Source organism: Triticum aestivum, chromosome 5A, assembly GCF_018294505.1.
Source record: "Triticum aestivum cultivar Chinese Spring chromosome 5A, IWGSC CS RefSeq v2.1, whole genome shotgun sequence".
NCBI lineage: Eukaryota > Viridiplantae > Streptophyta > Magnoliopsida > Poales > Poaceae > Triticum > Triticum aestivum.
The window spans coordinates 707261196-707285012 of record NC_057806.1 but is presented as its reverse complement, the minus strand read 5'-3'; the positions used below and the strand labels follow the sequence as shown (position 1 = coordinate 707285012).

The window sequence follows — 23817 nt, the reverse complement described above, 5'->3', positions numbered from 1 at the left end:
CTCCGGCAGGGCTTCGCTAAGCACTATGGACGAGGAGGAGGTGTTGGAGAGGGAGAGGGAGGCACCAAAGGCCAAGGTAAGAAGTCCTCCATCTCCCCCACTATATATAGGGGGGCCTAGGGGGCGCCAGCCCTAGGAGATCCAATCTCCTAGGGGGGCGGCGGCCAAGGGAGGAATCCCTCCTCCCCAAGGCACCTAGGAGGTGCCTTCCCCTCTTAGGACTCTTCCTTAGGGTTTCCCCCACCCTTAGGCGCATGGGCCCTAGGGGGAAGTGGCGCCCTAGCCCACTTTGGGCTGGATCCCTTCCCACTTCAGCCCATGGGGCCCTCCGGGATAGGTGGCCCCACCCGGTGGACCACCGGGACCCTTCCGGTGGTCCCGATACAATAACGGTGACCCCGAAACTTGTCCCGATGGCCGAAACAACACTTCCTATATATAATTCTTTACCTCCGGACCATTCCGGAACTCCTCATGATGTCCGGGATCTCATCCGGGACTCCGAACAACATTCGGGTTACTGCATATACATATCCCTACAACCCTAGCGTCACTGAACCTTAAGTGTGTAGACCCTACGGGTTCGGGAACCATGCAGACATGACCGAGATGACTCTCCGGTCAATAACCATCAGCGGGATCTGGATACCCATGTTGGCTCCCACATGTTCCACGATGATCTCATCGGATGAACCACGATGTCGAGGATTCAATCAATCCAACGACCAAGAATGAGTGACGTGTTGCTATTTGAATTCTACTCTTATCTTTTACCTTTTCGCTTTTGGCTTTCACTTATGAACTTTTTGTTGTGAACGTAGCAATAATTCAAAATTTTCTACGTATCACCAAGATCAATCTATGGAGTCATCTAGCAATGAGGGAGGAGTGGATCTACATACCCTTGTAGATCGCGCGCGGAAGCGTTCAAGAGAACGGGGTTGATGGAGTCGTACTCGTCGTGATCCAAATCACCGATGATCCTAGCGCCGAACGGACGGCACCTCCGCGTTCTACACACGTACGGAGCAGCGACGTCTCCTCCTTCTTGATCCAGCAAGGGGGGAGGAGAGGTTGATGGAGATCTAGCAGCACGACGGCGTGGTGGTGGAAGTAGCGGGATTCCAACAGGGCTTCGCCAAGCGCTGCGGGAGGAGGGAGATGTGTCATGGGAGGGAGAGGGAGGCGCCAGGGCTTAGGTATGGTTGCCCTCCCTTCCCCCCACTATATATAGGGCCAAGGGAGAGGGGGGGCGCAGCCTTGGCCCTTCCTCCAAGGAAGGGTGCGGCCAGGGAGGAGTCCATCCTCCCCAAGGCACCTCGGAGGTGCCTTCCCCTTTTAGGACTCTTCCTTTCCATATCTCTTGGCGCATGGGCCTCTTGGGGCTGGTGCCCTTGGCCCATACAGGCCAAGGCGCACACCCCTACAGCCCATGTGGCCCCCCGGGGTAGGTGGCCCCACCCGGTGGACCCTCGGGACCCTTCCGGTGGTCCCGGTACAATATCGGTGACCCCGAAACTTGTCCCGATGGCTGAAATAGCACTTTCTATATATAATTCTTTACCTCCGGACCATTCCGGAACTCCTCGTGACGTACGGTATCTCATCCGGGACTCCAAACAAATTTCGGGTTACCGCATACTAATATCTCTATAACCCTAGCGTCACCGAACCTTAAGTGTGTAGACCCTACGGGTTCGGGAGACATGCAGACATGACCGAGATGACTCTCCGGTCAATAACCATCAGCGGGATCTGGATACCCATGTTGGCTCCCACATGTTCCACGATGATCTCATCGGATGAAACACGATGTCAAGGACTTATTCAATCCCATATACAATTCCCTTTGTCTAGCGGTACGATACTTGCCCGAGATTCGATCGTCGGTATCCCGATACCTTGTTCAATCTCGTTACCGGCAAGTCTCTTTACTCGTTCCGTAACACATCATCCCGTGATCAACTCCTTGATCACATTGTGCACATTATGATGATGTCCTACCGAGTGGGCCCAGAGATACCTCTCCGTTTACACGGAGTGACAAATCCCAGTCTCGATTCGTGCCAACCCAACAAACACTTTCGGAGATACCTGTAGTGTACCTTTATAGCCACCCAGTTACGTTGTGACGTTTGGCACACCCAAAGCACTCCTACGGTATCCGGGAGTTGCACAATCTCATGGTCTAAGGAAATGATACTTGACATTAGAAAAGCTTTAGCATACGAACTACATGATCTTGTGCTAGGCTTAGGATTGGGTCTTTGTCCATCACATCATTCTCCTAATGATGTGATCCCATTATCAATGACATCCAATGTCCATGGTCAGGAAACCGTAACCATCTATTGATCAACGAGCTAGTCAACTAGAGGCTTACTAGGGACATGGTGTTGTCTATGTATCCACACATGTATCTGAGTTTCCTATCAATACAAATCTAGCATGGATAATAAATGATTATCATGAACAAGGAAATATAATAATAACTAATTTATTATTGCCTCTAGGGCATATTTCCAACAGTCTCCCACTTGCACTAGAGTCAATAATCCAGTTCACATCGATATGTGATTAACACTCAAGGTCACATCCCCATGTGACTAACACCCAAAGAGTTTACTAGAGTCAATAATCTAGTTCTCATTACCATGTGATTAACACTCGATGAGTTCTGGGTTTGATCATGTTATGCTTGTGAGAGATGTTATAGTCAACGGGTCTGAATCTTTCAGATCCGTATGTACTTCGCAAATCTCTACGTCATCTTGTAGATGCAGCTACCATGTTCTATTTGGAGCTATTCCAAACAACTGTTCTACTATACGAATCCAGTTTACTACTCAGAATAATCTGGATTAGTGTCAAAGTTTGCATCAGCGTAACCCTTTACGACGAACTCTTTTACCACCTCCATAATCGAGAAAATTCCTTAGTCCACTAGTTACTAAGGATAACTTTGTCCGCTGTCCTGTGATCCATTCTTGGATCACTCTTGTACCCCTTGACTGACTCATGGCAAGGCACACTTCAGGTGCGGTACACAGCATAGCATACTGTAGAGAGCCTATGATAAAAGCATAGGGGACGACATTCGTCCTTTCTCTTTCTTCTGCCGTGGTCGAGCTTTAAGTCTTAACTTCATACCTTACAACTCAGGCAAGAACTCCTTCTTTGACTGATCCATCTTGAACACCTTCAAGATCATGTCAAGGTATGTGCTCATTTGAAAGTACCATTAAGAATTTTGATCTATCCTTATAGATCTTGATGCTCAATGTTCAAGTAGCTTAATCCAGGCTTTCCATTGAAAAACTCTTTCCAAATAACCCTATATGCTTTCTAGAAATTCTACGTCATTTCTGATCAACAATATGTCAACAACATATATTTATCAGAAATTCTATAGTGCTCCCACTCACTTCTTTGGAAATACAAGTTTCTCATAAACTTTGTATACACCCAAAACTTTGATCATCTTATCAAAGCATACATTCCAACTCCGAGATGCTTACTCCAGTCCTTAGAAGGATTGCTGGAGCTTGGCATACTTATTAGCATCTTTCAGGATTGACAAAACCTTCCAGTTGTATCACATACAACCTTTCCTCAAGAAAATCGTCGAGGAAACAATGTTTTGACATCCTATCTGCAAGATTTCATAAATAATGCAGTAATCGCTAATATAATTCCAACAGACTCTTAGCATCGCTACGAGTGAGAAAGTCTCATCGTAGTCAACTCCTTGAACTTGTCGGGAAACATCTTAACGACAAGTCGAGCTTTCTTAATGGTGATACTTACCATCATTGTCCGTCTTCCTTTTAAAATCCATATGTACCTAACAGCCTTACGACCATCAAGTAGTTCTTCCAAAGTCTACACTTTGTTTTCATACATGGATCCTATCTTGGATTTTATGGCCTCGAGCCATTTATCGGAATCTAGGCCCACCATCGCTTCTCCATGGCTCGTAGGTTCATTGGTGTCTAGCAACATGACTTCCAAGACAGGATCACGTACCACTCTGAAGTAGTACGCATCCTTGTCATCCCACGAGGTTTAGTAGTGACTTGATCTGAAGTTTCATGATGACTATCATAAGCTTCCACTTCAATTGTTGTAGGTGCCACAGGAACAACTTCCTGTGCCCTGCCACACACTAGTTGAAGAGACGGTTCAATAACCTCATCAAGTCTCCACCATCCTCCCACTCAATTCTTTCGAGAGAAACTTTTCCTCGAGAAAGGACCCGATTCTAGAAACAATCCCTTATTGCTTTCGGATCTGAGACAGGAGGTATACCCAACTGTTTTGGGTGCCCTATGAAGATGCATTTATCCGCTTTGGGTTCGAGCTTATCAGCCTGAAGCTTTTTCACATAAGCGTCGCAGCCCCAAACTTTTAAGGAATGACAGCTTAGGTTTCTCTAAACCATAGTTCATACAGTGTCATCTCATCGGAATTACGTGGTGCCCTATTTAAAGTGAATGTGGTTGTCTCTAATGCCTAACCCATAAACTATCGTGGTAATTCGATAAGAGATATCATGGTATGCATCATATCCAATAGGGTGCAGTTATGATGTTCGGACACACCATCACACTATGGTGTTCCAGGCTGTATTAGTTGTGAAACAATTTCCACAATGTCTTAATTCTGTGCCAAACTCGTAATTCAGATATTCATCTCTATGATCATATCATAGATATTTTATCCTCTTGTCACGACGATCTTTCAACTTCACCCTGAAATTACTTGAACCTTTCAATAATTCAGACTCGTGATTCATCAAGTAAATATACTCAACATCTACTCAAATCATCAGTGAAGTAAGAACATAACGATATCCACTACATGTCTCAGCACTCATTGGATTGAACACATCAAAATGTATTACTTCCAACAAGTTGCTTTCTAGTTCCATTTTACTGAAACGAGGCTTTCAGTCATCTTGCCCATGTGGTATGATTTGCATGTCTCAAGTGATTCAAAATCAAGTGAGTCCAAACGGTCCATTTGCATGGAGTTTCTTCATGCATATACACCAATAGACATGGTTCGCATGTCTCAAACTTTTCAAAAACGAGTGAGCCCAAAGATCCATCAACATGGAGCTTCTTCATGCGTTTTATACCGATATGACTTACATGGCAGTGCCACAAGTAGGTGGTACTATCATTACTATCTTTTGGCATGAACATGTGTATCACTACGATCGAGATTCAATAAACCATTCATTTTAGGTGTAAGACCATTGAAGGTATTATTCAAATAAATAGAGTAACCATTATTCTCCTTAAATGAATAACCGTATTGCGATAGACATAATCCAATCATGTCTATGCTCAAGGCAAACACCAATCTCGATGGTAGAGGGAGTGTACGATATTTGATCAACCTTGGAAATACTTCCAACACATATCGTCATCTCACCTTTAGCTAGTCTCCGTTTATTCCGTAGCTTTTATTTCGAGTTACTAACACTTAGCAACCGAACCGGTATCTAATACCCTGGTGCTACTAGGAGTACTAGTAAAGTACACATTAACACAATGTATATCCAATATACTTCTATCGACTTTGCCAGCCTTCTCATCTACCAAGTATCTAGGGTAATTCTGCTCCAGTGGTTGTTCCCTTTATTACAGAAGCACTTAGTCTCGGGCTTGGGTTCAACTTTGGGTTTCTTCACTAGAACAGCAACTTATTTGTTGTTCCATGAAGTATCCCTTTCTTGCCCTTGCCCTTCTTGAAACTAGTGCTTTCACCAACCATCAATAATTGATGCTCCTTCTTGATCTCTACTTTTGTGGTGTCAAACATCGCGAATATCTCAAGGATCATCATATATGTCCCTGATATATTATAGTTCATCACGAAGCTCAAGCAGCTTGGTGGTAATGACTTCGGAGAACCATCACTATTTCATCTGGAAGATCAACTCCCACTCGATTCAAGCGATTGTTGTACTCAGACAATCTGAGCACAAGTTCAACAATTGAGCTTTTCTCCCTTAGTTTGCAGGCTAAGAAAATCATCGGAGGTCTTATACCTCTTGACGTGGGCACGAGCCTGAAATCCCAATTTCAGCCCTCGAAACATCTCATATGTTTCACGACGTTTCAAAAACATTTTCGGTGCCTCAACTCTAAGCCGTTTAACTGAACTATCACGTAGTTATCAAAATGTGTATGTCAGATGTTCGCAACATCCATAGACTACGTTCGAGGTTCAGCACACTAAGCGGTGCATTAAGGACATAAGCCTTCTATGAAGCAATGAGGACAAACCTCAGTTTACGGACCTAGTCCGCATAATTACTACTATCAACTTTCAACTAAATTTTCTCTAGGAACATATCTAAACAGTAGAACTGAAGCGCAAGCTACGACATAATTTGCGAAGACCTTTTGACTATGTTCAGGATAATTAAGTTCATCTTGTGAACTCCCACTCAGATAGAGATCCCTCTAGTCATCTAAGTGATTACATGATCCGGGTCAACTAGGCCGTGTCCGATCATCACGTGAGACGGACTAGTCAACATCGGTGAACATCTTCATGTTGATAGTATCTACCATACGACTCATGCTCGACCTTTCAGTCTCTTGTGTTCCCAGGCCATGTCTGTACATGCTAGGCTCGTCAAGTCAACCAAAGTGTTTTGCATGTGTTCCGAGGCCATGTCTGTGTTGGGTTTCGTACTAATTTCAAAAAAATTCCTACGCACATGCAAGATCATGGTGATGCACAGCAACGAGAGGGGAGAGTGTTGTCTACGTACTAACGCAGACCGACTACGGAAGCGATCACACAACGTAGAGGAAGTAGTTGTACGTTTTCCCGATCCGACCGATCCAAGCACCGTTACTCCGTCACCTCCGAGTTCTTAGCACACGTACAGCTCGATGACGATCCCCGGGCTCCGATCCAGCAAAGCATCGGGGAAGAGTTCCGTCAGCACGACGGCGTGGTGACGATCTTGATATTCTACCGTCGCAGGGCTTCGCCTAAGCACCGCTACAATATGATCGAGGTGGAATATGGTGGCAGGGGGCACCGCACACGGCTATGGAACGATCACGGGGATCAATTGTGTGTCTAGAGGTGCTCCCTGCCCCTGTATATAAAGGAGCAAGGGGGAGAGGTGCGGCCAGCCTTGGGGCGCGCCAGGAGGAGTCCTACTCCCTCTGGGAGTAGGATTCCCCCCAATCCTAGTTGGAATAGGAATCCTCAAGGGGGGAAAGAGAGAGAGGGGGGCCGGCTACCTCTCCTAGTCCTAATAGGACTAGGGGAGGGGGAGGCGCGCGGCCACCTTGGGCTGCCCCTTTCTCCTTTCCACTTAAGGCCCATGAAGGCCCATATGGCTCCCGGGGGGTTCCGGTAACCTTCCCGGTACTCCGGTAAAATCCCGATTTCACCCGGAACACTTCCGATATCCAAACATAGGCTTCCAATATATCAATCTTTATGTCTCGACCATTTCGAGACTCCTCGTCATGTCCGTGATCACATCTGGGACTCCGAACAACCTACGGTACATCAAAATGCATAAACTCATAATATAACTGTCATCGTAACCTTAAGCATGCGGACCCTACGGGTTCGAGAATAATGTAGACATGACCGAGACACGTCTCTGGTCAATAACCAATAGCGGGACCTGGATGCCCATATTGGCTCCTACATATTCTACGAAGATCTTTGTCGGTCAGACCGCATAACAACATACGTTGTTCCCTTTGTCATCGGTATGTTACTTGCCCGAGATTCGATCGTCGGTATCCAATACCTAGTTCAATCTCAGTGCCGGCAAGTCTCTTTACTCGTTCCGTAATACATCATCTCACAACTAACTCATTAGTTGCAATGCTTGCAAGGCTTATGTGATGTGCATTACCGAGAGGGCCCAGAGATACCTCTCCGACAATCGGAGTGACAAATCCTAATCTCGAAATACGCCAACCCAACATCTACCTTTGGAGACACCTGTAGAGCTCCTTTATAATCACCCATTTACGTTGTGACGTTTGGTAGCACACAAAGTGTTCCTCCGGTAAACGGGAGTTGCATAATCTCATAGTCATAGGAACATGTATAAGTCATTAAGAAAAGCAATAGCAACATACTAAACGATCGGGTGCTAAGCTAATGGAATGGGTCATGTCAATCAGATCATTCAACTAATGATGTGACCTCGTTAATCAAATAACAACTCTTTGTTCATGGTTAGGAAACATAACCATCTTTGATTAATGAGCTAGTCAAGTAGAGGCATACTAGTGACACTAAGTTTGTCTATGTATTCACACATGTATTATGTTTCCGGTTAATACAATTCTAGCATGAATAATAAACATTTATCATGATATAAGGAAATAAATAATAACTTTATTATTGCCTCTAGGGCATATTTCCTTCAGTCTCCCACTTGCACTAGAGTCAATAATCTAGATTACACTGTAATGATTCTAACACCCATGGAGCTTTGGTGCTGATCATGTTTTGCTCGTGGAAGAGGCTTAGTCAACGGGTCTGCAACATTCAGATCCGTATGTATCTTGCAAATCTCTATGTCTCCCACCTGGACTAGATCCCAGATGGAATTGAAGCGTCTCTTGATGTATTTGGTCCTTTTGTGAAATCTGGATTCCTTTGCCAAGGCAATTGCACCAGTATTGTCACAAAAGATTTTCATTGGACCCGATGCACTAGGTATGACACCTAGATCGGATATGAACTCCTTCATCCAGACTCCTTCGTTCGCTGCTTCCGAAGCAGCTATGTACTCCGCTTCACATGTAGACCCCGCTACGACGCTTTGTTTAGAACTGCACCAACTGACAGCTCCACCGTTTAATGTAAACACGTATCCGGTTTGCGATTTAGAATTGTCCGGATCAGTGTCAAAGCTTGCATCAACGTAACCATTTACGACGAGCTCTTTGTCACCTCCATATACGAGAAGCATATCCTTAGTCCTTGTCAGGTATTTCAGGATGTTCTTGACCGCTGTCCAGTGATCCACTCTTGGATTACTTTGGTACCTCCCTGCTAAACTTATAGCAAGGCACACATCAGGTCTGGTACACAGCATTGCATACATGATAGAGCCTATGGCTGAAGCATAGGGAACATCTTTCATTTTCTCTCTATCTTCTGCAGTGGTCGGGCATTGAGTCTGACTCAACTTCAGACCTTGTAACACAGGCAAGAACCCTTTCTTTGCTTGATCCATTTTGAACTTCTTCAAAATCTTGTCAAGGCATGTGCTTTGTGAAAGTCCAATTAAGCGTCTTGATCTATCTCTATAGATCTTTATGCCTAATATGTAAGCAGCTTCACCGAGGTCTTTCATTGAAAAACTCTTATTCAAGTATCCCTTTATGCTATCCAGAAATTCTATATCATTTCCAATCAGCAATATGTCATCCATATATAATATCAGAAATGCTACAGAGCTCCCACTCACTTTCTTGTAAATACAGGCTTCTCCGAAAGTCTATATAAAACCAAATGCTTTGATCACACTATCAAAACGTTTATTCCAACTCCGAGAGGCTTGCACCAGTCCATAAATGGATCGCTGGAGCTTGCACACTTTGTTAGCTCCCTTTGGATCGACAAAACCTTCCGGTTGCATCATATACAACTCTTCTTCCAGAAATCCATTCAGGAATGCAGTTTTGACATCCATCTGCCAAATTTCATAATCATAAAATGCGGCAATTGCTAACATGATTCGGACAGACTTAAGCATCGCTACGGGTGAGAAGGTCTCATCGTAGTCAACCCCTTGAACTTGTCGAAAACCTTTTGCGACAAGTCGAGCTTTGTAGACAGTAACATTACCATCAGCGTCAGTCTTCTTCTTGAAGATCCATTTATTCTCAATTGCTTGCCTATGATCGGGCAAGTCAACCAAAGTCCATACTTTGTTCTCATACATGGATCCCATCTCAGATTTCATGGCTTCAAGCCACTTTGCGGAATCTGGGCTCACCATTGCTTCTTCATAGTTCGTAGGTTCATCATGATCTAGTAGCATGATTTCCAGAACAGGATTACCGTACCACTCTGGCGCGGATCTTACTCTGGTTGATCTACGAGGTTCAGTAGTATCTTGATCTGAAGTTTCATGACCATCATCATTAGCTTCCTCACTTATTGGTGTAGGTGTCGCAGAAACAGTTTTCTGTGATGTACTACTTTCCAATAAAGGAGCAGGTACAATTACCTCGTCAAGTTCTACTTTCCTCCCACTCACTTCTTTCGAGAGAAACTCCTTCTCTAGAAAGGATCCATTCTTAGCAATGAATGTCTTGCCTTCGGATCTGTGATAGAAGGTGTACCCAACAGTCTCCTTTGGGTATCCTATGAAGACACATTTCTCCAATTTGGGTTCGAGCTTATCAGGTTGAAGCTTTTTCACATAAGCATCGCAGCCCCAAACTTTAAGAAACGACAACTTTGGTTTCTTGCCAAACCTCGGTTCATAAGGCGTCGTCTCAACGGATTTTGATGGTGCCCTATTTAACGTGAATGCGGCCGTCTCTAAAGCATAACCCCAAAACGATATCAGTAAGAGACATCATAGATCGCACCATATCTAGTAAAGTACGATTATGACGTTCGGACACACCATTATGCTGTGGTGTTCCGGGTGGCGTGAGTTGCGAAACTATTCCACAATTTTTTCAAATGTACACCAAACTCGTAACTCAAATATTCTCCTCCACGATCAGATCATAGAAACTTTATTTTCTTGTTACGATGATTTTCAACTTCACTCTGAAATTCTTTGAACTTTTCAAATGTTTCAGACTTATGTTTCATTAAGTAGATATACCCATATCTGCTTAAGTCATCTGTGAAGGTGAGAAAATAACGATATCCGCCACGAGCCTCAATATTCATCGGACCACATACATCGGTATGTATGATTTCCAACAAATCTGTTGCTCTCTCCATAGTACCGGAGAACGGTGTTTTAGTCATCTTGCCCATGAGGCACGGTTCGCAAGTACCAAGTGATTCATAATCAAGTGGTTCCAGAAGTCCATCAGTATGGAGTTTCTTCATGCGCTTTACACCGATATGACCTAAACGACAGTGCCACAAATAAGTTGCACTTTCATTATCAACTCTGCATCTTTTGGCTTCAACATTATGAATATGTATATCACTACTATCGAGATTCATCAAAAATAGACCACTCTTCAAAGGTGCATGACCATAAAAGATATTACTCATATAAATAGAACAACCATTATTCTCTGATTTAAATGAATAACCGTCTCGCATCAAACAAGATCCAGATATAATGTTCATGCTCAACGCTGGCACCAAATAATAATTATTTAGGTCTAATATTAATCCCGAAGGTAGATGTAGAGGTAGCGTGCCGACCGCGATCACATCGACTTTGGAACCGTTTCCCACGCGCATCGTCACCTCGTCCTTTGCCAGTGCCCGCTTATTCCGTAGTCCCTATTTCGAGTTGCAAATATTAGCAACAGAACTAGTATCAAATACCCAGGTGCTACTGCGAGCTCTAGTAAGGTACACATCAATAACATGTATATCACATATACCTTTGTTCACCTTGCCATCCTTCTTATCCGCCAAATACTTGGGGCAGTTCCGCTTCCAGTGACCAGTCTGCTTGCAGTAGAAGCACTCAGTTTCAGGCTTAGGTCCAGACTTGGGTTTCTTCTCCTGAGCAGCAACTTGCTTGCTGTTCTTTTTGAAGTTCCCCTTCTTCTTCCCTTTGCCCTTTTTCTTGAAACTAGTGGTCTTGTTAACCATCAACACTTGATGCTCCTTCTTGATTTCTACCTCCGCAGCTTTCAGCATTGCGAAGAGCTCGGGAATAGTCTTGTTCATCCCTTGCATATTATAGTTCATCATGAAGCTCTTGTAGCTTGGTGGCAGTGATTGGAGAATTCTGTCAATGACGCAATCATCCGGAAGATTAACTCCCAATTGAATCAAGTGATTATTATACCCAGACATTTTGAGTATATGCTCACTGACAGAATTGTTCTCCTCCATCTTGCAGCTATAGAACTTATTGGAGACTTCATATCTCTCAATCCGGGCATTTGCTTGAAATATTAACTTCAACTCCTGGAACATCTCATATGCTCCATGACGTTCAAAACGTGGTTGAAGTCCCGATTCTAAGCCGTAAAGCATGGCACACTGAACTATCGAGTAGTCATCAGCTTTGCTCTGCCAGACGTTCATAACATCTGGTGTTGCTCCAGCAGCAGGCCTGGCACCCAGCGGTGCTTCCAGGACGTAATTCTTCTGAGCAGCAATGAGGATAATCCTCAAGTTACGGACCCAGTCCGTATAATTGCTACCATCATCTTCCAACTTTTCTTTCTCAAGGAACGCATTAAAATTCAACGGAACAACAGCACGAGCCATCTATCTACAATCAACATAAACAAGCAAGATACTATCAGGTACTAAGTTCATGATAAGTTTAAGTTCAATTAATTAAATTACTTAAGAACTCCCACTTAGATAGACATCCCTCTAATCTTCTAAGTGATTACGTGATCCAAATCAACTAAACCATAACCGATCATCACGTGAGATGGAGTAGTTTTCAATGGTGAACATCGTTATGTTGATCATATCTACTATATGATTCACGCTCGACCTTTCGGTCTCCGTGTTCCGAGGCCATATCTGCATATGCTAGGCTCGTCAAGTTTAACCTGAGTATTCTACGTGTGCAAAATTGGCTTGCACCCGTTGTAGATGGACGTAGAGCTTATCACACCCGATCATCACGTGGTGTCTGGGCACGACGAACTTTGGCAACGGTGCATACTCAGGGAGAACACTTCTTGATAATTTAGTGAGAGATCATCTTATAATGCTACCGTCAATCAAAGCAAGATAAGATGCATAAAAGGATAAACATCTCATGCAATCAATATAAGTGATATGATATGGCCATCATCATCTTGTGCTTGTGATCTCCATCTCCGAAGCACCGTTATGATCACCATCGTCACCGGCGCGACACCTTGATCTCCATCGTAGCATCGTTGTCGTCTCGCCAATCTTATGCTTCCACGACTATCGCTACCGCTTAGTGATAAAGTAAAGCATTACATCGCGATTGCATTGCATACAATAAAGCGACAACCATATGGCTCCTGCCAGTTGCCGATAACTCGGTTACAAAACATGATCATCTCATACAATAAAATTCAGCATCATGCCTTGACCATATCACATCACAACATGCCCTGCAAAAACAAGTTAGACGTCCTCTACTTTGTTGTTGCAAGTTTTACGTGGCTGCTACGGGCTTAAGCAAGAACCAATCTCACCTACACATCAAAACCATAACGATAGTTTGTCAAATAGACTCCGTTTTAACCTTCGCAAGGACCGGGCGTAGCCACACTTGGTTCAACTAAAGTTGGAGAGACAGTCGCCCGCAAGCCACTTGTGTGCAAAGCACGTCGGGGGAACCGGTCTCGCGTAAGCTTACGCGTAATGTTGGTCCGGGTCGTCTCGTCCAACAATACCGCCGAACCAAAGTATGACATGCTGGTAGGCAGTATGACTTATATCGCCCACAACTCACTTGTCTTCTACTCGTGCAAATAACATCAAACCATAAAACCTAGGCTCTGATGCCACTGTTGGGTTTCGTAGTAATTTCAAAAAAATTCCTACGCACATGCAAGATCATGGTGATGCACAGCAACGAGAGGGGAGAGTGTTGTCTACGTACCAACGCAGACCGACTGCGGAAGAGATCACACAACATAGAGGAAGTAGTCGTACGTTTTCCCGATCCGACCGATCCAAGCACCGTTACTCCGGCACCTCCGAGTTCTTAGCACACGCACAGCTCGATGACGATCCCCGGGCTCCGATCCAGCAAAGCGTCGGGGAAGAGTTCCGTCAGCACGACGGCGTGGTGACGATCTTGATGTTCTACCGTCGCAGGGCTTCGCCTAAGCACCGCTACAATATGATCGAGGTGGAATATGGTGGCAGGGGGCACCGCGCACGGCTATGGAACGATCACGGGGATCAATTGTGTGTCTAGAGGTGCCCCCTGCCCCTGTATATAAAGGAGCAAGGGGGGAGAGGTGCGGCCAGCCTTGGGGCGTGCCAGGAGGAGTCCTACTCCCTCTGGGAGTAGGATTCCCCCCAATCCTAGTTGGAATAGGAATCCTCAAGGGGGGAAAGAGAGAGGGGGGGGCGGCTACCTCTCCTAGTCCTAATAGGTCTAGGGGAGGGGGGAGGCGCGCGGCCACCTTGGGCTGCCCCTTTCTCCTTTCCACTTAAGGCCCATGAAGGCCCATATGGCTCCCGGGGGATTCCGGTAACCTTCCCGGTACTCCGGTAAAATCCCGATTTCACCCGGAACACTTCCGATATCCAAACATAGGCTTCCAATATATCAATCTTTATGTCTCGACCATTTCGAGACTCCTCGTCATGTCCGTGATCACATCCGGGACTCCGAACAACCTTCGGTACATCAAAATGCATAAACTCTTAATATAACTGTCATCGTAACCTTAAGCGTGCGGACCCTACGGGTTCGAGAACAATGTAGACATGACCGAGACACGTCTCCGGTCAATAACCAATAGCGGGACCTGGATGCCCATATTGGCTCCTACATATTCTACGAAGATCTTTATCGGTCAGACCGCATAACAACATACGTTGTTCCCTTTGTCATCGGTATGTTACTTGCCCGAGATTCGATCGTCGGTATCCAATACCTAGTTCAATCTCGGTGCCGGCAAGTCTCTTTACTCGTTCCGTAATACATCATCTCACAACTAACTCATTAGTTGCAATGCTTGCAAGGCTTATGTGATGTGCATTACCGAGAGGGCCCAGAGATACCTCTCCGACAATCGGAGTGACAAATCCTAATTTCGAAATACGCCAACCCAACATCTACCTTTGGAGACACCTGTAGAGCTCCTTTATAATCTCCCATTTACGTTGTGACATTTGGTAGCACACAAAGTGTTCCTCCGGTAAACGGGAGTTGCATAATCTCATAGTCATAGGAACATGTATAAGTCATGAAGAAAAGCAATAGCAACATACTAAACGATCGGGTGCTAAGCTAATGGAATGGGTCATGTCAATCAGATCATTCAACTAATGATGTGACCTCGTTAATCAAATAACAACTCTTTGTTCATGGTTAGGAAACATAACCATCTTTGATTAACGAGCTAGTCAAGTAGAGGCATACTAGTGACACTAAGTTTGTCTATGTATTCACACATGTATTATGTTTCCGGTTAATACAATTCTAGCATGAATAATAAACATTTATCATGATATAAGGAAATAAATAATAACTTTATTATTGCCACTAGGGCATATTTCCTTCAGTCTGTACATGCTAGGCTCGTCAACACCCGTTGTATTCGAACGTAAGAATCTATCACACCCGATCATCACGTGGTGCTTCGAAACGATGAACTTTCGCAACGGTGCACAGTTAGGGGGAACACTTTCTTGAAATTTTAATGAGGGATCATCTTATTTACTACCGTCGTTCTAAGCAAATAAGATATATAAACATGATAAACATCACATGCAATCAAATAGTGACATGATATGGCCATCATCACTATGCTCCTTTTGATCTCCATCTTCGGGGCTCCATGATCATCATCGTCACCGGCATGAAACCATGATCTCCATCATCATGATCTCCATCATCGTGTCTTCATGAAGTTGTCTCGCCAACTATTACTTCTACTACTACAGCTAACGGTTAGCAATAAAGTAAAGTAATTACATGGCGTTGTTCAATGACACGCAGGTCATATAATAAATAAAGACAACTCCTATGGCTCCTGCCGGTTGTCATACTCATCGACATGCAAGTCGTGATTCCTATTACAAGAACATGATCAATCTCATACATCACATATCATTCATCACATTCTTCTTGGCCATATCACATCACATAGCATACCCTGCAAAAACAAGTTAGACGTCCTCTAATTGTTGTTTGCATGTTTTATGTGGCTGCTATGGGTTTCTAGCAAGAACGTTTCTTACCTACGCAAAAACCACAATGTGATATGCCAATTTCTATTTACCCTTCATAAGGACCCTTTTCATCGAATCCGATCCGACTAAAGTGGGAGAGACAGACACCCGCTAGCCACCTTATGCAACTAGTGCATGTCAGTCGGTGGAACCAGTCTCACGTAAGAGTACGTGTAAGGTCGGTCCCGGCCGCTTCATCCCACAATGCCGTTGAATCAAGATTGGACTAGTAACGGTAAGCATATTGAACAAAATCAACGCCCACAACTACTTTGTGTTCTACTCGTGCATAGTAACTACGCATAGACCTAGCTCATGATGCCACTGTTGGGGAACGTAGCAATAATTCAAAATTTTCTACGTATCACCAAGATCAATCTATGGAGTCATCTAGCAACGAGGGAGGAGTGGATCTACATACCCTTGTAGATCGCGCGCGGAAGCGTTCAAGAGAACGGGGTTGATGGAGTCGTACTCGTCGTGATCCAAATCACCGATGATCCTAGCGCCGAACGGACGGCACCTCCGCGTTCAACACACGTACGGAGCAGCGACGTCTCCTCCTTCTTGATCCAGCAAGGGGGGAGGAGAGGTTGATGGAGATCCAGCAGCACGACGGCGTGGTGGTGGAAGTAGCGGGATTCCAACAGGGCTTCGCCAAGCGCTGCGGGAGGAGGGAGATGTGTCATGAGAGGGAGAGGGAGGCGCCAGGGCTTAGGTATGGTTGCCCTCCCTCCCCCCCACTATATATAGGGCCAAGGGAGAGGGGGGGGGCGCAGCCTTGGCCCTTCCTCCAAGGAAGGGTGCGGCCAGGGAGGAGTCCATCCTCCCCAAGGCACCTCGGAGGTGCCTTCCCCTTTTAGGACTCTTCCTTTCCTTATCTCTTGGCGCATGGGCCTCTTGGGGCTGGTGCCCTTGGCCCATACAGGCCAAGGCGCACACCCCTACAGCCCATGTGGCCCCCCGGGGTAGGTGGCCCACCCGGTGGACCCCCGGGACCCTTCCGGTGGTCCCGGTACAATACCTGTAACCCCGAAACTTGTCCCGATGGCCGAAATAGCACTTCCTATATAATTCTTTACCTCCGGACCATTCCGGAACTCCTCGTGACGTCCGGGATCTCATCCGGGACTCCGAACAACTTTCGGGTTACCGCATACTAATATCTCTATAACCCTAGCGTCATCGAACCTTAAGTGTGTAGACCCTACGGGTTCAGGAGACATGCAGACATGACCGAGATGACTCTCCGGTCAATAACCATCAGCTGGATCTGGATACCCATGTTGGCTCCCACATGTTCCACGATGATCTCATCAGATGAAACACAATGTCAAGGACTTAATCAATCCCGTATACAATTCCCTTTGTCTAGCGGTACGATACTTGCCCGAGATTCGATCGTCGGTATCCCGATACCTTGTTCAATCTCGTTACTGGCAAGTCTCTTTACTCGTTTCGTAACACATCATCCCGTGACCAACTCCTTGATCACATTGTGCACATTATGATGATGTCCTACCGAGTGGGCGCAGAGATACCTCTCCGTTTACACGGAGTGACAAATCCCAGTCTCGATTCGTGCCAACCCAACAGACACTTTCGGAGATACCTGTAGTGTACCTTTATAGCCACCCAGTTACGTTGTGACGTTTGGCACACCCAAAGCACTCCTACGGTATCCGGGAGTTGCACAATCTCATGGTCTAAGGAAATGATACTTGACATTAGAAAAGCTTTAGCATACGAACTACATGATCTTGTGCTAGGCTTAGGATTGGGTCTTTGTCCATCACATCATTCTCCTAATGATGTGATCCCGTTATGAATGACATCCAATGTCCATGGTCAGGAAACCGTAACCATCTATTGATCAACGAGCTAGTCAACTAGAGGCTTACTAGGGACATGGTGTTGTCTATGTATCCACACATGTATCTGAGTTTCCTATCAATACAATTCTAGCATGGATAATAAACGATTATCATGAACAAGGAAATATAATAATAACTAATTTATTATTGCCTCTAGGGCATATTTCCAACACTTTTACCAAGTTGTAATGGCTATAAGGCCGTGTATCTGGAGCCCTCGAGCCCATCTCTTATACCTAGGATGAAACCCTAGCCACCATGTCCTCGATGGCCATATAGGTGTATCCTAAAGTGGGCTAAATTACTCACAATCATCTTCGATTTCTTTCCACTTTATGTGTTGATCTTCTTAAGTGAGCACTAGGATTGGTCCGTGCGTGACACACAGCCCCGTCGCCGTCGACGTCGGCCGGGCTTCACTCTCCAGTGCGCTCTGGCGGTGACGGGGGGAGGGAAGGACTAGAGACCCGCTACGTCGGCAAGGGTTAGACGCGGGTCCCCTTCGTTTACCGCTTTGTGTAGGGAGTTAGTCGTACAGTTTTGTTATTTTGTGTTTTAACAGGGATGTTTATACAATTGGAGAGGCAGTCTCCCTCCCCTAGATGCGCCCCATGTTTTCCTCATCTAATCACAATCCAGATATTTCTTCGAAAAAAAAGTAAACAAGCAGCACCAATGGCATCGCCGCCGCCGTGGTCCGAGTCCGACGACCTCTTGGGTCTCTTCGCCGCCGTGCTCCATGGGGCGTGCTGTTCCAGCTAGCACTCCGTTGCTTCCCAGCCATTTTCCTCGCCGTGGTCGGAGCTCCCAGAGGAGATCCTGGGTCTCGTGCCATGGCCTCCCGATGATAACCCCCCCCCCCCCAGTTCGTGTGCCTTTGATCATAAGCCCCCCTTTGTGTCACTGACATGTGGGGTCCGGTCCCACATGTCAGTGACACAAACGGGGGCTTATGATCAAAGGCACACGAACTGGGGGGTTATCATCAAATGCCCCTAACCTGGCAGGGAATAACACACGAACTGGGGGGGTTATCATCAAATGCCCCACCTGGCAGATCGCGCCCGCTTCCAAGCGGTGTGCCGCTCCTGGCGCTCACCGGCTTCCTCTCCGCTGCCGCAGCTGCCGTGGATGCAAGCGGTAATTCTTTCCTGGCAATCAGTTTTCTCCCCGCCTCCGCCGCGACGGCCATGGAATTGGATCCACGCGGTGTGCCGTCGTTCGCCGCAGCGGCGGACACCTTGGATTGCGCTACATGGCGGCTTCTACAATAAGCACGGGCGCGCCCGCACTCACCCTGGAGGGTGCAGACGAAATCGGTAATTTTTCCTATCTCCATGGCTAATTCCAGCTTAAATATGTAAAATTTCGATCTGATGTACACCGGATGATTCTCCTCCTAGGTCCGCCGATGACGACCAGGAGTGCATCGCGTTCAGACGCCGGAATAGCAACCCCTCCTTCCCCGACAACTTGCGGTGCATTGGCTCCACGGATAGCTGGCTCGTCCTCGACTACACTGACGATCGGAGAAAAATTCATACCTATTTCTTGCACAATCCTTTCTCTAAAGAAGTTGTGTTGCTACCAGAGCTGGATGCCATCGTTGGTAATAGTTCCAAGTTATTTCAGATCCGCAAGGTGCTCATTCGGTCGCCCCCTGATGACCAGCTCGTCATTATCATGACCAACAACTGGAATTATCCAATCATCTTAATCCGGCCGGGGAAGGGTGTGTGGCTACCGAAGCCACAAACAACCCCCTTCGTTGACATCATTGACATCGTGCTCGTTGGAAACAGACTCTATGGGATCTCCATGGCGGAGGACCTCTTCTCCTTCAATATAAGCTTTAGTGCCAGTGGCGTACCCATGGTTACCAATATCAAGCACCACATCAGATCAGGTGATGCTGATCCCAATGTTGAGAGCGACGTAGATGAGGCCCAAGACCATAATGAGCACAAAAAGGGGCGGCACCAGCGCAACTTGTATGACTTGAGGACTGGAGACAACATGATCATTGATGGCATCCTCTGTGACGAGTTGCCTTACGCACCCAACGATAACCTCGCCACATTTTGGTACTTGCTTGAGTCGTGTGGAAAGCTAATCATGGTGAAGCGGCAATTGCAATGGCCTAAATGTTGTTATAGCAAATTTACTCGTAAGCTGGAGGTTTTCGAGGCAGATTTAAGTGAACGCGCCTGGTTGCCGGTGTCAGCTGGGCTAGGTGACCAGGCACTTTTCATCAGTAAACGCTTCAGCAAGTCTGTTTCTGCATCTGGAGGGATAGAGGAGGATGCTATGTATTTTATCGATACGGGTGAGGTGTTCAGCGTAAAATCCCAAACTCAATGCCTCCCGGTAGAGAGAAGCATCGATTCCTGCTGGTCAACATGGATCTTCCCGCCAAGTTAGCTGTAAGAGTACATTATAAGATGTGGAAAATTTATTTTCATTTTATTATTATGTCGATTTTCACCCATTATAATTCATGTTTGCATAGAATGATCATCACAAATGCTTGTAATGCATGTTTGCTCTGGGTGATCTGCATTCATGTTTCCTTGCTTTTGATGTCACCTTGTTGACACTGCACAATCGCCGCCCACCAACACTAAGATAAAGAACCCATGGATGATGGAACCTTCATGATCTTGTTAGGTGGGAGCTCACTTACTAGCGTAGGAGACCCAAGGCAACTGCAGTAGGAGAATGTACTAACAGCCGTTAGGAAAGGGGATTTGGATGTGGAAATGTTTTTTTTGGTTCCGTATAAGGTTTTCCCCACTATCTGCAAATCTGTTAGGCGTTTGTATTCTTAGCCACCAAGTTGTAACTGGGATATATATCCCTAGTTGATCAATAAGGGCAAGCTAGAATAATCTCAATTTCTCATCCCCTGCCCTCGTGTGCCAATCCCTTTTGAGAACTCATCTCCCTTTGCTGTACTGACATGGTGGCTGACTACACCAAACACTTGCTTGAGCTCCTCACGCACGTCAAGTACATCCCAAATGATGAAGGGCGCAATATCTACACCAACGGTATTGTGGAACCTCTCAAAATGCAGGTTGAGTTGCTCAAGCCAGCCACACTCGAGGATGCAATGGACGGGACAGTCTCCTATGAGCACTTGGCATCGGTCATGTCCCAGGTTGTTGGCCCAGCCCAACCAACTCACAGGCATCACTGCCCGTACCTCTTTTACATCGAGGTCGCTGATGAGGATGACTTTAGGGATGAATACCCAACCGCTGGTCAGCTTCCGGTGTCCCTCCTCACCGTCAGAGAGTGCAAACTCATTTCCTTGTTAGACTCCGGCAGCATCCACAACTTCATTAATGAGGCGTGTGACGATCGCCAATGGTGAACACGTCTTGTGCGGGGTTCTGGAGTCTCTCGCTGTCACCCAAGCGAGTTGATCAAGAGGCCAAACATTTTTTAAAGAATACTTATCAAAAAGAATGTTTTTTAAGGTAGTATATTTTTGGAAGTGTTGTTGAGTGCTGGTTTTGTGCACATGGACCCCATGAACCCGTTGACAAAAACTCTTGTTTACACTTCCAAAAATTTTGAAAAGAATTATATATGTATCTAGATTATGTAAATGTGTGAGTAGTTTTGAATTTTTGGGTAAAAAATATCCATTTGTAATATATACAAAAAAAGAGAAAGGTATGCACATAGTTATTTGGATAGTGATAGTCTTTGGTATCCTTCTGTTATTTTTGTATACGGGTTACAAATGAGAAATTTGGGCACACAAAAAATTAATACCATTCATATATTTATACAACGTATATGTATATTTATTTTCATAATTTTTTTCTGTGTAAATGCGGGCACTCGACACCCATATGTTTTCTTTTCTTTTGTTACTTGTTAGTTTTTTTTTACAAATTGTTACTTTTTCCTATGTCGATCCCTGATGATATTACATCAACAAACTCGAAGCCAATTCTTTGCAAGTTTGCATTAGCAGTTGCTCCATAATCATGTCATCAATGGGGCGATCGGATACATTATTTTCTGTTGATTCTGCAATAATGGGTGTTGTTGTCAAACAGGTTTGTGCTGCCTGCCGTGACGTACAAGTGATTGTTTGTTTTTATTTATTGAACTGCAGACAATTTCATTGAACTTAAATATCTCTATCATGCTCCTTTGTATTGTGCTTTACTGTATATCTGGTGTGTACTTGTGGCCATTTTATTTCAGAGTTTCCAGCTCTAATGGAAATCAGACTAGTAGGCAAGTAACCTTCATATGTTCTTGAATGGTTGCACTAGCTTTTTAAATTGGCAGGGGCCGTGGCAAGAGTTGTATGTGATGTAACCCCTGCCTAAGAGAAATCTACATTTTCTTAGAAAGAAATAACTTCCATTTGCTGTTACAGTCACTTTGGTTGCCTTTATGTATGTTACCTTCCTAAGTTATCCTCCCTCTCATGAAAGATGTTATGCTTATGACAGTAAAGGTGCGAGCTTTCACCTGATGGCACTGGTACCTACCTAGATTCAAGATTCAAATTACTTACATGCTTGCTGGCTACATAAAATTGGTTGTTTTTTGTGAATATTCTTTTTTGACGGGCCTACGGCGGGCTTACGCCGGCCTGAACCATTTCATTATAAGATAGAGTACATTTACAAAGGTTGAAGTTGGGGGAGGGAGAGATTACAAAAATAGATGGGTTACAATCTCATAGATAAGTGGAACAACATAGTACACCAATCACGCAGAAGGTTCACGGCCTGCTCATTGGAGCATCTATTGGACCAAAGCATGAGGTCGTCTGCAGCTGAGCGGGCGATGAGGTGGATAGGTTGCAAATCCTGCCGAAAAACTTTTGCATTTCTTCTTTTCCAGATATTCCAGAGAATAGCAATGATGACCGTTGATCGTGGTCTGTTGGCCAGGTCCATGCCCCAAAGATGTTGAAAGTCCGACGGTATTGACGCAGCAATAGAGCTCAGTTCCTGCCAAAGAGGGCGAAGATCGGGGCATTGAAGGAATAGGTGACTCGTTGATTCAGAGGCTGGGCAGAACGGGCAGCAGTTGGAGTCAGATATGCCCCTGTTGAAGCGTCTTTCGTTGGTGAAGAGTCGATTTTTACTTACGAGCCATAGAAAAATTCTGCATTTGTTGGGTGCATAATTTTTCCAAATGGCCGGAGCGAAGTGGTCGATTGGCTTGTCGCTCCAAATAGCCTTGTAAGCCGAGTTGCAAGCCAGCGGCTTGCCGTCGATACGTCCAATTCGTTTGTCAAGTACCTGGACATTCAAGGAGACAGTTGCCAGCATAGCGCGTAGGTTTTCTAGTTCCAACTCAGCGACATGAGAAAGGCGCGGTGCCAAATCCAGATTAAAAGTAGGAATGCTTAGTACCCGGGCAACAGTGGCCGAAGGTCGGAGCGAATGGGAGAAGAGAGCAGGGAAAATTGCTGCGAGATTTTGGGTGGAGTTTTGAACCCAAAGGTCCAGCCAAAAGGCGGTGGTCATACCATTGCCAACCTGCACCTTCGTTACTGAACGAAAAAATTGAAGCCCCTTGGCCATATCATGCCAAACGCTAGATTCAAAAGGGTGAGGAGTATCAAGGTCCCGACTATCTGACCATCCATACTTGACAGCAAGGTGGGAGGAAGCCCCAGAAGCAAAAGTTGAGTGAAGCTTATTTAGGTGGGAAAGCAGTAGGCAAGAGTTTAAGTGGTGTAGAGAAGAAAAACCTAGACCCCCTCGAGAGAACGGCGCAGATACAAATTCCCAAGCCACTTTACACTGTCCGCCCGAAACTTTATCCTGACCCGCCCAGAAGAAGGCCCGACAACGTTTATCGATTTCCTGGACAATACCCA

The 23817-nt window shown here is 45.5% G+C and overlaps 1 protein-coding gene across 1 annotated transcript; it reads left to right on the top strand.

The window, feature by feature from the left end:
* The first annotated feature begins 18995 nt into the window (after positions 1–18995).
* On the top strand, positions 18996–22270 carry LOC123101860 (uncharacterized). The gene is made up of 3 exons (XM_044523123.1): positions 18996–19273; positions 19358–20377; positions 21930–22270. Exons 1-2 carry the CDS (start codon positions 18996–18998, stop codon positions 20373–20375), a joined length of 1296 nt encoding a protein of 431 aa, XP_044379058.1. The 3' UTR covers positions 20376–20377; positions 21930–22270.
* The last annotated feature ends 1547 nt before the right edge of the window (positions 22271–23817 follow it).

Bases quoted from the DNA above. Each gene is read 5' to 3' on its own strand.
- LOC123101860 (XM_044523123.1), top strand. From the start codon at position 18,996: ATGCCCCACCTGGCAGATCGCGCCCGCTTCCAAGCGGTGTGCCGCTCC. The intron at 19,274-19,357 runs GTAATTTTTCCT...TTCTCCTCCTAG, and splicing joins GGAGGGTGCAGACGAAATCG to GTCCGCCGATGACGACCAGG.